This window comes from Melanotaenia boesemani, chromosome 6 (genome assembly GCF_017639745.1).
Source record: "Melanotaenia boesemani isolate fMelBoe1 chromosome 6, fMelBoe1.pri, whole genome shotgun sequence".
NCBI lineage: Eukaryota > Metazoa > Chordata > Actinopteri > Atheriniformes > Melanotaeniidae > Melanotaenia > Melanotaenia boesemani.
The window spans coordinates 17641512-17654197 of NC_055687.1; the positions used below are offsets into that span (position 1 = coordinate 17641512).

Here is a 12686-nt window from a genome sequence, read left to right on the forward strand (position 1 = left end):
TCTGGGTATGCAATGGTCCGCAGCGGAAGCAGACATGAGGTAAACGACAAGCTGGCAGTAACCAACGTCGCTAAGATCAATGACTATTTATTTATTTATTTATTTATTTATTCAGTTAGTTAGTTAGTTAGATAGTTAGTTAGTTAGTTAGTTACTTATTTGAGTTAGCTTTCCAATCTAAGCCCAATTCCAGTTGGTGGCGGTAATGCACCGCACCAAGACCTCGCTTGCCAACCTCCACCAAAAAAAAAAACAAAAAAAAAAAAACGTAGAAGAAGAAGAAGACGGCACCCAGCACCGCCTACTAAAGGAGCTATCCAGAATTTAAGGGATAATTCTCACATTTATTTTTACACTGAAAGGAGAATTTCTATTCGACGGAATTTTAATGTCATTTTGTGGAACACAAAATAGCGGGTAGGTGTCATAACGGACTGTATATGTATTTTTTATGGTTTTTAAGCCGTCGTGCATTCAGTTAGTTAGCTAGCTTGCTAATTTTAGCTTCTTATGTAATCATGGCGGTGTACTGTCGGGTTTATTTTGTTGTGGTTAATGTTAATTATCCTGTAGTTACACAAAAAACTATAATATTTCCAAATAATGCTCAAAGGCTCACATAAGTCTGCTTATGTTGGGGGAAAAAAACAACATCATCTGCTCAACAGTTTCTCTCATTAACCACTGTCCTTAATGTCAACAATAAGAGAGTCGGCTTCGCTGTAGCAAGTATTGATAAAAATGAAAGTTAAACCAGCAACAACACAGAGTTCTTCGACACCCTCCTTTCTTTAATTTGTCGTATTTCTCCTTTCCTGACTTGCTTCCCTCCTAGGCGCCGCAGCAAATGGGACCAGCCCGGCCCCGGGTCTGGCTCCAGTGGGATGGGGGAGGCTGAGTCTGCTCCTACCGGGGCTCTGGATGCTGCAGCTGCTGTGGCTGCAAAGATTAACGCTATGTTGGTGGCCAAGGGCAAACTCAAACCCTCACAGATAGGTATCCCGGGACCACCTGAGAAGGTAATGAGCTAAAGGATTGCTTGTAAACAATTATTTGCATTGGAATCACAGCATGTAATAAGGGTTATTGCATTATAAAAACTGAAAAGCCAGGACAGTGTGACCAACCCCTCTCATCATGTAGGTTTGAGGGTGTCATGAAGCAGCTGGCACAGGGGAGTTATTGAGCTGAGGGGAGGGGTTTTTGTGGATTGGGCATGCTTCTCACAGATGACATCAGACCTCATCAGATCTCATTGTAATGTACAGGAATTCTGCCAAAGTATTCAGATAATTTTTTGAAAATGTAATTGGTATAAAAGTTATTTGGATATACCAGTGCACAAATGTGAATGCTACAGAGTGTTTTTTGGAAATATGTTTACATCAGCTACATTTGTTTGTTTGATTAGTTTTTATTATGCATATCTTTTTAGATTGAAAAATTAAATAAATCTGAAATAGTTTACCAGCTGTACTTAACATTGTCACCCTCCATCTTTCAGGTTGTGGGTGTTGGGAAGCCTTCAGTGCCAACAAAAGCCAAAGATGACTTGGTGGTTGCTGAAGTTGAAATCAATGATGTCCCGATAACCTGTCGAAATCTCCTGACCCGCGGGCAAACACAGGATGAGGTCAGCGAGAATAAGAAAACATGTATTTTACAGATATAAGCACATCACCTGCCTTGTGGATTATTCTTTAATATGTTTTGTCATGTGACCTGTTTTCAGATCAGTAAAGTGAGCGGTGCTGCGGTTTCAACCAGAGGCCGTTACATGACTACAGAGGAGAAGGGCAAAGCACTTCCAGGGTGACGTTTCAATCATTTACTTTGAGTGACTGAGCATAAATTTAGTAGTTTGTCATGTTAACACCGCTGTGTGTCTGCTGTTTCCACACAGGGATCGACCTCTGTATTTGCATGTCCAAGGACAGACGAGGGAGCTTGTTGACAGTCAGTAGTTTTATAAAGTTATCATTTTGTTTTGAATATATGTTTAAAATTTGACTGATTGTCTATTTCTCTTTCCCTCCAGGAGCAGTCAATAGAATTAAGGAAATAATCACCAATGGCGTAGTAAAAGCTGCAACTGCTTCCTCATCCTCTTCATCTTTCTCCCCAAGTGGGGCTTCAGTCACAGTTTACCATCAGCAGAACCCACTTCCACCATCCTTGCCTCCTGTAACCAACCACAAACCTCATTTTCAGTCAGGGGTAACACTGTTCATCTGTTTAATATATTTTGCAAACAGTTTTTGTGTTGAATCAGTTTTACAGTTGCTTTAAGGCTGTTTTTAGAAAGTTTAAGATGCTTTCCAAAATAATATAAATTGAAGTTGCTTTAATCTTTGAACACAAGCATTGAGTTGTCAGATCTTTGTGTTACCAAGCAAACCCAACTTAAAGAAAAAAAAAGAATTGACGGCTTGTGAAACAAATGTTATGTTTGAACAAAGAGAATTTCACTTTCTTAATATCATTTGCATTAAGGTTTAAATCGCGTTGGCCTGAACATCTGGAGCAGTACTGTTGCTAATCTAAAGTAGACAGTCGGTTAGCATAAGTGTGTAGAGACATCTCTGCTGTTACCTGTGGTCAATCAGAAGGCAATTTCATTTTGCAGGTGGATGTAATAACACGCTGTATTGGCTGGATATGTTTTTCTCATTTCACAGATGCATTATGTTCAAGATAAAGTATTTGTGGGTCTGGAGCACGCTATCCCAGGATTTGTGGTCAAAGAGCGAGTTGAAGGCCCCGGCTGTTCATACCTTCAGCACATTCAGGCTGAGACTGGGGCCAAAGTCTTCCTCAGAGGAAAGGGATCAGGCTGTTTAGAACCTGCATCTGGGCGAGAGGCCTTTGAACCCATGTACATTTATATTAGGTGGGTCCTGTCCAATGGTTCAGAACATTTTAAGAAAGTGTTTTTTTATTTTTGCTGTTATGAATTAAGCCACCACCTGTAGCTTTTTTTGTCGCTGTGTAGACTCAATGCAAGCATTTTTCTCTGTAGTCATCCTAAACCAGAGGGACTTGCTGCAGCAAAAACCTTGTGTGAGAATCTACTGCAAACGGTGAGTAATTTCCTGTGACTAAAATAATATTTTGTCTGGTCTTTTTTTTTTTTTTTACTATAACTGATGTTTACTTAGATATGTACAGTTTTACTTAAGTTTTAATCCATTAATAATTGATTTTTTTTATTGGCCACCCTGACATAATAAATTCTGATATGATCCAAAATACATGCTAATGTTACAAATGGTGCACCGCACTGGTGACTAAAGATTTAAGATGTTTTCAGCAGGTTACTGCTATCTACTGAAAGAGGCTTGAAAAAAAAAGTAATCAGTACACATTCTCATGCTAATGAGGTGATATTTACTCTGGTTGAAGCTATTATCAGGATTTAATATGGGTGACATCCTGCTAGCTTGTTAAAGTTAGATAAAATCTATCTTTTTACCTGCAGATGTAACAGTAAAATATAAATACATGCAGGATAAAATTGGTTGTTTCCTAATGAATGTGTGCATCTGATTCTTCATGTGGCTTACAGCAGACAGGAAATTAGTAGGCGTAATAATTTAATTCTGCCTCTAGAGAGTGATGATGGTGGTGTTGTTTAATGGAAAATGCATATAAATATCAGTATTGGCCTGGATGAGTAGGAAAATAATTATATCAGACTCAAGCAGAAATCCAATATCATTCCTGTTTTTGTCAAATGGATGCAGAATATTTCTGACAACACTTAAACTACTGCCACTACAACTTAAGTGTGACAAAGCTTTCACTTCCTTGTGGCTTCTGCAGACATTCTGCTGAAGAAATCATTTGCATAGATCAGTAGCAAAACTGTAGATGTTGATGGAAATAAATATTCTTATTAGTCTGTCAGAGCAATAGGTATTTTGTGCAAACGGGCATCTTGAAATTACAACTTAATGGCTGGAATTCAAAAGAAGAATTACATGTACAAATTATGTTTATCTCAAAATAAAGAGATTAAAGAGATACAGTTTACCTTTACACCACTGTGGATTTGTTGTTGTTCTATTTCTAATAAGTTTTATGTGCAATGTCTCTTCTTCCAGGTCCATGCAGAGTATTCTCACTACCTTAATCAAATGAGCACTATGATGCCAACACAGCAAGGTACAAAACACCTTATACATTTTGTTGTTAAGACTGGCTGGGCATTATTTAACTATATCAGGAATGAAACATTAAAATTTGTGTAGGTGTTGCTGTTTTAAATGACCTGTTTCTTCTATGAAACAGTGTTTATATAACTACTTTCACTCTACAATGGTGGTGTTTCTGACAGCTTCGATGTTCTCAGAGCATCATATCTACACTTCTGCTCATTTTCCTTTTCCAGGTTTTGCACAGCCTCCAGTAGTGAATGGGATGCCTCCTCAGCCTACTTATTACCCCTCAGCTGGATACCAGCAAGGATACCCCATTCCTGTACCTCAACCTCAGGCCCAGCCTGTTCCTCCACCTTACAATGTACCACCTCCAATACCTCCAGTTGCCCCTGCGAGCGCTCCTTCTCCATACCCTCTACGCCCAGCCCCTGCCCCTGTTACTGCGCCAGCTCTTACCCCCGTTCCTGCCCCTGTTCCTGCTCCTTCTGTTACACCTGCGTCTGCTCCTGCTCCCACTCCCAACACTCTACCACAGGTAGGATTCACCAAACTCTTCCTCATCATTTATGTAATATGTATAGCTTCTACGTCTTGGTCAAATAATGGCATAAATTCTTCATCAAAATGATTTATATAATTTTTTAAAAAAGGAAAAGAATTTTTTTGCAAATGTTGGTTTTGTTCTTTTTTGGAAAACTTGTGAATATCTGTCTGGATTTTCTAAATGTTACCCAGAGGGAGCTATACTTTATATCTGGACTTACTGAAATGCTGCAGAATGAATTGGGGACAGATTAAACTCTTTCCTAATGATATTATTTAAAAAAATAAATATCTAAAATGCCAAACACTTTTGGCTTAGTCTCACAAGTCAAAAATCTTGATCTACCCCATTTTCTTTACATTTATTGCCAGCAACACAGGCAGTTTATTGAAATGTACAAACATTATGACCACCATTATTCTTCAACACAGCCTGAACCCTCCTAAACAGGTTTTCTTGTAAATTCTTTAAATAGTTTTTATTCTAAGTCCTCCAGACTACATGAAAAAAATATCTGCTTTGCTTCATTTTATGTCAAAATGATCCCAAATACTTGGCATATCTCAGCCTTTTCTCCCCATTTTTCTTGCTTAACAATGGCTTTGTCACTGCCACCCTTTCTATGGAGATCATTTCTTCTAGGCTTCAGTGAATATTAAATCAACTGTAAGTCCTCATATTTATATCTCTCGGGTTTGTGTCAGGTCTTTGCAGTGTATTTTTTTCTTATTTTTAAGGACATTACTTTCAGTTTTTATTTTGTGTTGTTTTTTTTTTTCTTCTTTTGTCCTTAACTCATTCTGTTTACTCAATTTTTTTTTTCAAGGACACACTGCACACCATGCTGAGATATGCCAAGTTTTCTACTAGCTCTTTGTGATTCACCTTGTTCATACTAAAATACTAATTCCTTCCTGTCAAACTGTTATCTTTGACATTTTATAAAGACAGAAGACAGGAATAAACGGTAAGCCTTTGAAACAGGCTGCTAGTTAAAAAGTATCTACAGATACAATTTAAAATTTCTTCTCTGTTGTCTGTAATATGCGTTAATGTATTATTTGGGTTTTTTTATGACTTCAACACAAAAACATTTCCACAAATGATCTGATTAAGGACTGGAATGAGAATGAGTGTAAAAGCAGCTGGTGTCCCAAGACAATCTTTCTAAGTCCCACAAAGTCTTAAGAACTCTTGAGACCACTTTGACATTTAGAAAGAGCATGGCTCATTGGAAGCTAAATATAAAATGAGTTGTGGTTTAAGACTGTTGTAGAGTACTGTATATGTTGTGAACATAAGCAAAGAAATAACAAGCTTCTGTTTTTGTTTTACAGACTATTGTTCCTGTACATTTCCCTTCGTCTGCTGCAGTGCCACCTAAAGCTCAACCACCTGCCACCCCAGCGATCCCACCACAGAAAAGACGCTTTACAGAGGAGGTACCAGACGAGAGGGACAGCGGCCTACTTGGATACCAGGTGATTAAAAAAAAAAAAAAACTCCTACATTTACAATCACTCATCATTCTCCTATTTTATTCGTTTTATCCTTCTTTAATTTGCTCCACTTTGGATATTTTTTCCTTTTGTATGTTTTTCTTTTTTTTTTTTTTTTTTTACCTAAGGGGCTGTTTCATCAAAACGTTTCCATCAGCCAATCATGTTTAAAGTCTTTCAACATACGTTCGATTCACCATCTGCAATTTTAAACTCAACCTTTCATCCTTCCTTCCCTCAAATGTTTTATGTACCTAGACTGAGATATGACCTGCTTTTCCTGGTGATGCTCACTTACAGTTTATCATTGCATTTCAGAGAAAGGTATTTTATCACATGAGCTTCAAGTAACTCATAATGGATGAGTGTAATCAGACTCTGGGAAATCTTCATAATGTTGCTGGGAAAGTTATAATAATTTACATTAGTTTCGCAGCAGGGCTGTCTGCTAATCAGGCCTGTGTGTTTTTCTGCTCATAGCATGGACCCATTCATATGACTAATTTAGGTGCAGGCTTCTCCATGGGTGGCCCAGAGACTTCAGGACCACCACCATCGAGTTCCTCTGGCCCGGCAAGTGAGAGGGACAGGTACATGGAGTTGATATTGTTTTGATTTTATCATTAAGATGAATTTGTATATGAGTCAGAAGTCATGGTTCGTTAACTATGTTTTTTTGTGTGTGTGTGTGTGTGTGTGTATGCCAGTCGGCAGCTAATGCCTCCACCACCATCCCTGCCTGTAAATGGAGTGAGACCCAAGATGGAAGAGAGGAAGGCACCACAAGGCGTTGTGGGTAAGGGTGTTATCCCTGTGGATTGACAAATCCTCACAGTTCACGACAGTGCACAGCGACCCTTTATGAGAATATCCTCGACTGATGTTCAGCCATAGTGTAAAGCTGCCAGAGAAAAATTTAAATGTGTAAACATTATACCAGAAAACTAGACTGTCTAAATTTTAGTGATGCAGCTGGGGATAGTTGGAGCAATGCTTGTGTCACATAGAGGCACATTTGACCTAAAAATAAAATAAAAATACGTGCAGTATTTCACATACTCAACCACTCAGCCTGAAACTGGCTGCATCTTATGATTCTTACAGGATTCTGCTGGAGTGACTTGAAATCTCCAGATAATGAAGTGGAGCTATGACATGACATTTTATGTGTATTTGTCAGTCACATGACAAGTCAAGTCCTCCTTACCTTCGAGTTGATGACATCATCAGTCTGGACTGTTTGTAGTTTTTCTCTTCTCGCTAACAAGAATCTCTCCTGTTTTTGTGTTTTTCTCTTCTTCTGTGTTTTTTTCTCTTCCATGTGTCTCTGGGGTGATGCTGGATACTGATTGGGGGTGGGGCACGATTCCACCTGTGACGCCATCCTGATGCTCGATTGAACGGCTCTATCACTGTCGCTCCCCACCAACCAATGTCTGCTTTCAAATGCCCCCCCCCCCCCACCCCCCCACAAAAAAAAATCTGCTCCACTGATATAAACTTTGATCTGAAACCATTAACTCTTTGTTTCTCCCAAAAAATGTTTGAAAAAATTAACTTGAACCTGATTTGAAACATGTTGTTGGTGTTGTTTTGTCTTTTTTTTTCCTCTCTCTTCTCTTCCCTCCATATGCGCTGCTCGTGTGTCTCCTCTGTTTGCTCCCCCTCTTCTTCTTTCAGAACCTGCAGTGAAAAGACTGAAAACAGGTTTGGTGGCGTACACCGGAGACTCTTCTGATGAAGAGGAGGACCACCCCACCTCCAAGGTCTCAGGGCCAGGTAACCCTGGGACAGTTCCTCCAACCTCCACCACTTCAGGGTGGGCACAGGGCTATCGCTGCCCAGCACCGCCACGTGCCAAAACACAACCACAACAGCAATCTATGCCTTTCTGGATGGCACCTTGAAAATATATTTAAAAATAAATCCAATGTCTCAGTGTTTTCCACAGAGTCTTAAAAAGATCACCCAAACTGAACCTGTTGTTTTCCACCACTAATTACGTGTTGATCACATGGATCATTCTTGAAAGCGATGTGTTGGTTTCAGGATTTAGTTCTTGGGTCCAAATGGAAACATTAATGGTTGGGACAACTTCAGTTTTTTTGTTTGTTTGTTTTTCCTGTATCCTATTATACTTTGGAGATGGAACATTTTCAGAACAGCTAACTTGATCCTATTTTATGGATAAAAGGTGATCAGAAGAGCAAAATTCTGCCTCCAATTTTATTTTAACTTAAAAAAAAATTACACCCAATATGGTTTTTCAATATGGTGTCTTTGTAAATAAATAAATAAAAATATCAGTGGGCAATATTGTTGTACATCACTTATCAGTTTTATTTTACTTTTGAGCACAATTTTTCCCTGCTGTTTGCACCCTTTTATTTTTCCTCCCGATCTCCTTGTCACCATTTTTCCTGATCCGTTCGCTCTTCTTTTTGTACAGATCATATTGGAGTTAAATGTAGTAAACCTGCTGAATTTATTTCATGGTTTTCTTAAATAAACTTAATTTATTGTTGTGTTTGAGTAGGTTTTATTACACTGTGAGTCATGCCATATTTTGCAAATAAGTCATTAGAAAACTGGATGTCAATTAGCAGTTACATCAGTACATCTGAAATATCAGAAATAAAAGATCCATTCACACACGGAAAAACAATTTAAATAAGGTTTTGCAGAGGCAATAAAATTAACTTCTGCAGGAAGCCTTGCTCTAAAAATATTTTAATATGTAAAACTGTTAAAGAAAAAATGGCGTAAGATATGTACTAATATTCTTGTGGAGGATTATTTGTCTGAAATGTACCACTTTAGAGCATCTCAATCAGTGGCTCTCTTTGGGGATTTTTCTTGTTATACTGAGCAATACGGCTCTCCATGACTGGCCGGAAGTGACGAATTAGACCCTGAACGCGGGGAGGAAAAAAAAGGGGGGGGTTACAATCCATATTAGTAATAGTATCTTTTTATTATTTAATTTTTTTTATTATTATTTTGAGTTCAGTGCATGTCACCTGCACAGGCCAGGCAGCTCCGTCCCCCAGAGCACAAATGGTATGTCCCTCAATCTGTTTGCTGAGCTCCCAAATCATGTCAATCTCTGAAACTGCTGCATCTCCTCGCACAAACCTCCACATCATTTTATCCATCCAGTCAACTCCTGAGGGATAGACCAACAACAGAAAAGGTCAATATTAAAGTAGAAAACTGACTACAGGTCTTTTCTCTTGCCATATATCCACATAGTTTAAAAAAAGTCTTCAAGTTTGGGAGATGTACAATCAAGTTTTTAATCCAAATATGTGAAACTAATATTAAACTATTTAGGAAACATTACTTTTATAATATAAAAATGATCTATATACAGTCAACTTCATTTCGTACATGCAGTATCATGTTGTATTATGCTTTGTAACAAATGCAGGCTAATACATACACCATTACTCCAAGTAAGACTCTTAAGGATTGCCTTCTCTAAACCAAGAGAAGAAAATACACATACTGTATTATAAGGACATTTTTAGGTAAATTACCTACTACCATTTCTAGCCAATCACATCCGCCAGAGTGATAGTAGAAATAAGAATAAATTATTTCTCCTTTATATTCATCAAATTAGCTTCAACATATCACCAGATCACAACTTACTTATTTACATGCTTTAAAGGCATTTTAAGATCTGGCCTGAGGAAAAAAGGTTCCTCCAAAAATGTAAAATCCTGTGAGTTTATCATAAAGTGTAAATGAAGTTCCTTACCTTCCCTGCAGGGGGTGCACTGACCACAGCTCTCATGCTTGTAAAACTCCACCAAACGTGCAATAGCTCGGATCACATCAGTCTTGAGGGAAAATACATCACCCCGTTTTTGTTTTATTATTATTATTATTATTATTATTATTTGTTTAATTGTAACTGAAAGTGCTGTACATGTTTGGTATTTCAGCCAGTTGTTTACCGATTTATCCATGACTATTACAGCTGCAGTTCCGAGGGCGGTTTCTGCACGAACCAGGTCATCAAAATCCATCAGAACATCTTCACACACGTGCTGAGGGATGATGGGAGTTGAGGACCCTCCTGGGATCACTCCTAATAAATTGTCCCAGCCGCCCCTCACTCCTCCTACACCAGTTACACAAGACCAGTAAGCAGAAGTTATGTCATCATAAGGTAAACAACGTCAACACAGAGGTGGACTGTAAGCACACACCTGCGTGCCTCTCTATTAACTCTCTCAGAGGAATAGACATCTCTTCTTCCACTGTACATGGGTTGTTCACATGTCCCGAGATGTTGAACAGCTTCGTCCCAGAGTTCCTCTCCCTCCCAAAGCAGGCAAACCAAGCCCCACCTCGACGACAGATTGCAGGCGCCACAGCAACTGTCTCCACATTGGACACTGTTGTTGGGCATCCAAACACGCCTTACAAAAGAGAAAGAGATGGGTGAACAACAGTGGATAACTAAAATGCCAAAGTTATGTCCCTGCTTCTTAAACCACAAATAAGGACTGTTGGAAAAAGGGTGTAGGGGACAGGGTAGCGTGTATTTCACCAATGTCTGCAGGAAAAGGTGGTTTGAGACGAGGTTTCCCTTGTTTGCCCTCAAGAGACTCAATGAGAGCGGTCTCCTCTCCACAGATGTAAGCTCCCGCTCCTCGCATCACAAACACATCAAAATTATACCCTGAGCCGCAGGCGTTCTTCCCTATCAGCCCTGCTTTGTAGGCCTCATTAATAGCCACCTATACCAAGAAAAGAAAGACAAACCATAACAAATAAACAACACACCGTAGAAAACACACTTTATCTGAGGACTGTTCCTACCTGAAGATTTGAAGACTCATTATAGAACTCTCCTCTGATGTAGATGTATGCAGCACGTGCACCCATGGCTGTTCCAGCCACCAGGCAGCCTTCTATCAGTTTATGGGGGTCATGACGCATTATCTCACGGTCTTTGCATGTCCCAGGCTCCCCCTCATCTGCATTCACTACCAGATACTTGGGCCTATCACACAAGAGATAACAGCATTGGTATGGACGGTGGAGCTGAAGATATCCTCCCAGACAGAGCAGATGTTTATTTTTTTGTTTTTTCTTTTACCTGCCATCACTTGGTTTGTTCATAAAGCTCCACTTCATACCAGTTGGAAATCCTGCGCCCCCTCTGCCCCGAAGACCGGAGATTTTCACTTCGTTTAGGATCCAGTCCTGCCCTTTCAGTATGATCTCCTTTGTCTTGTACCAGTCTCCTCTTTTTAGCGCTCCCTTGAGTCTGACGACAAACAAGTCTTATTTATTTATTTTTCAGTGGTAAAAAGGGTTTAAGAATAAAGTGTTTTACCTCCAGTCATGTCGACCATATAAGTTAGTAAATATCCGGTCTTGGTCATTCAAAGGACCAAACTTAGTCTTTTTGGGCATCACCTGGTAAAAGAAGAACAGAAAAGAAGAGCAATAGAAGAACATAAGAGCAACTGCTATAGTTTCAAGATTGAAAATGTTGTCCAATTCCTTGATGCACAATTTCAGCTGCTGAACAATTTAATCCCTCATATACTTTGTTCAATAATGCAGCAAATGTTTTTGGTGAGTAACAGGTCTGGACTGGACCCAGGTCAGTTCAGCATGATGACTCCATCCTGCTGAAATACTAGCAGATTGTCTTACTGAAATAAGCAAGGCCGTCTATGAAAATATGTCAACTGGATGGCAGCATTTGTTCCAAAATGTTGTTCAGAGATAATACTTTCATACCATCACTAATGCTGGCTTTTTTTTCTCTAAAAGGAAAATAATTTCAAACAGTTTTCAGCTTTGCTTCACTTCAAATTAATGAAACATACTTTAACAATCCCAGAGAAAACTTATGTCGCAGTTTTTGTTTGTTTTGTCCTGTTTATTTGTTATTAAAAGTCATAAATATTAAAAGTTTTTTTAAAGTTAGTCAAATAGGTTCTTGTTACAAATAACTATTGTTATTAGCCGGAATGGACTTAAGAAAGCCTCGTACGAATATACCAATGGCTTATTTATAAATTTCACTCAGTTTTGATTCAAATTGTTTAAATTGTTGGCATAACTATGATTGTTAAAGCCACAGTCAAGGTTAAATTTATTCAAATACCACATTTCCCACAACCCGTGCTGTTGAACTACAAACTGCATATTGTGTTTGAACGCAGGCCTACCTGCGGCTGTGCTGCAGTGCTGTAGGTCAGACGCGGAGGTACCTGCCGCACCACAGCGCCCCACAGCATCCGCGGAGGCAGCAGCATCCTGCACGGGCTGAACACCTCCAACTCACTCTAAAGGCGTCCAGACACCAAAACTGTTCACCTTGGGACCTCCGTTTGGCTTCTCATACGAGCTGATGAATATTTAGTTTCAGGTCAGTTGCTGCAGGAGTTGAAGTGCAGGCCGGTTGGTTCTGCTTAATTAAACTAAGAGGATTACGGAACAACATACGTCACA

The 12686-nt window shown here is 39.2% G+C and overlaps 2 protein-coding genes across 4 annotated transcripts; one reads left to right on the top strand and one right to left on the bottom strand.

Annotated features, from left to right (window-relative positions):
• Positions 1-265: 265 nt before the first annotated feature.
• On the top strand, positions 266-8728 carry khdc4 (KH domain containing 4, pre-mRNA splicing factor). Of its 3 annotated transcripts, none has more exons than XR_006010812.1 (14): positions 266-417; positions 836-1019; positions 1505-1633; positions 1733-1812; positions 1904-1956; positions 2039-2217; positions 2679-2890; positions 3020-3080; positions 4104-4164; positions 4391-4695; positions 6042-6185; positions 6712-6793; positions 6911-6999; positions 7884-7935. XR_006010812.1 is itself a non-coding variant. In XM_041988213.1 (14 exons), exons 1-14 carry the CDS (start codon positions 389-391, stop codon positions 8108-8110), a joined length of 1863 nt encoding a protein of 620 aa, XP_041844147.1. In that variant the 5' UTR covers positions 266-388; the 3' UTR covers positions 8111-8728. The 3 variants fall into 3 exon arrangements, 2 of the variants coding, with proteins under 2 accessions (XP_041844147.1, XP_041844149.1); XM_041988213.1 differs by having other exon boundaries at positions 6684-6793; positions 7884-8728; XM_041988215.1 differs by lacking the exon at positions 7884-7935 and having other exon boundaries at positions 6911-7098.
• On the bottom strand, positions 8724-12628 carry LOC121641872 (NADH dehydrogenase [ubiquinone] flavoprotein 1, mitochondrial-like). The gene is made up of 10 exons (XM_041988216.1): positions 12404-12628; positions 11557-11639; positions 11317-11487; positions 11037-11220; positions 10765-10954; positions 10421-10633; positions 10166-10332; positions 9967-10048; positions 9224-9369; positions 8724-9115 (listed from the first exon to the last, which is right to left on the bottom strand). Exons 1-10 carry the CDS (start codon positions 12488-12490, stop codon positions 9020-9022), a joined length of 1419 nt encoding a protein of 472 aa, XP_041844150.1. The 5' UTR covers positions 12491-12628; the 3' UTR covers positions 8724-9019.
• Between the last annotated feature and the right edge of the window lie 58 nt (positions 12629-12686).

Bases quoted from the DNA above. Each gene is read 5' to 3' on its own strand.
- khdc4 (XM_041988213.1), top strand. From the start codon at position 389: ATGTCATTTTGTGGAACACAAAATAGCGG. The intron at 1,020-1,504 runs GTAATGAGCTAA...TCCATCTTTCAG, and splicing joins TCCCGGGACCACCTGAGAAG to GTTGTGGGTGTTGGGAAGCC. The intron at 7,000-7,883 runs GTAAGGGTGTTA...TTCTTCTTTCAG, and splicing joins GGCACCACAAGGCGTTGTGG to AACCTGCAGTGAAAAGACTG.
- LOC121641872 (XM_041988216.1), bottom strand. From the start codon at position 12,490: ATGCTGCTGCCTCCGCGGATGCTGTGGGGCGCTGTGGTGCGGCAGGTA. The intron at 11,488-11,556 runs GTAAAACACTTT...GTTTGTCGTCAG, and splicing joins TATGGTCGACATGACTGGAG to ACTCAAGGGAGCGCTAAAAA. The intron at 9,116-9,223 runs GTGACATGCACT...CCCCGCGTTCAG, and splicing joins GAGCTGCCTGGCCTGTGCAG to GGTCTAATTCGTCACTTCCG.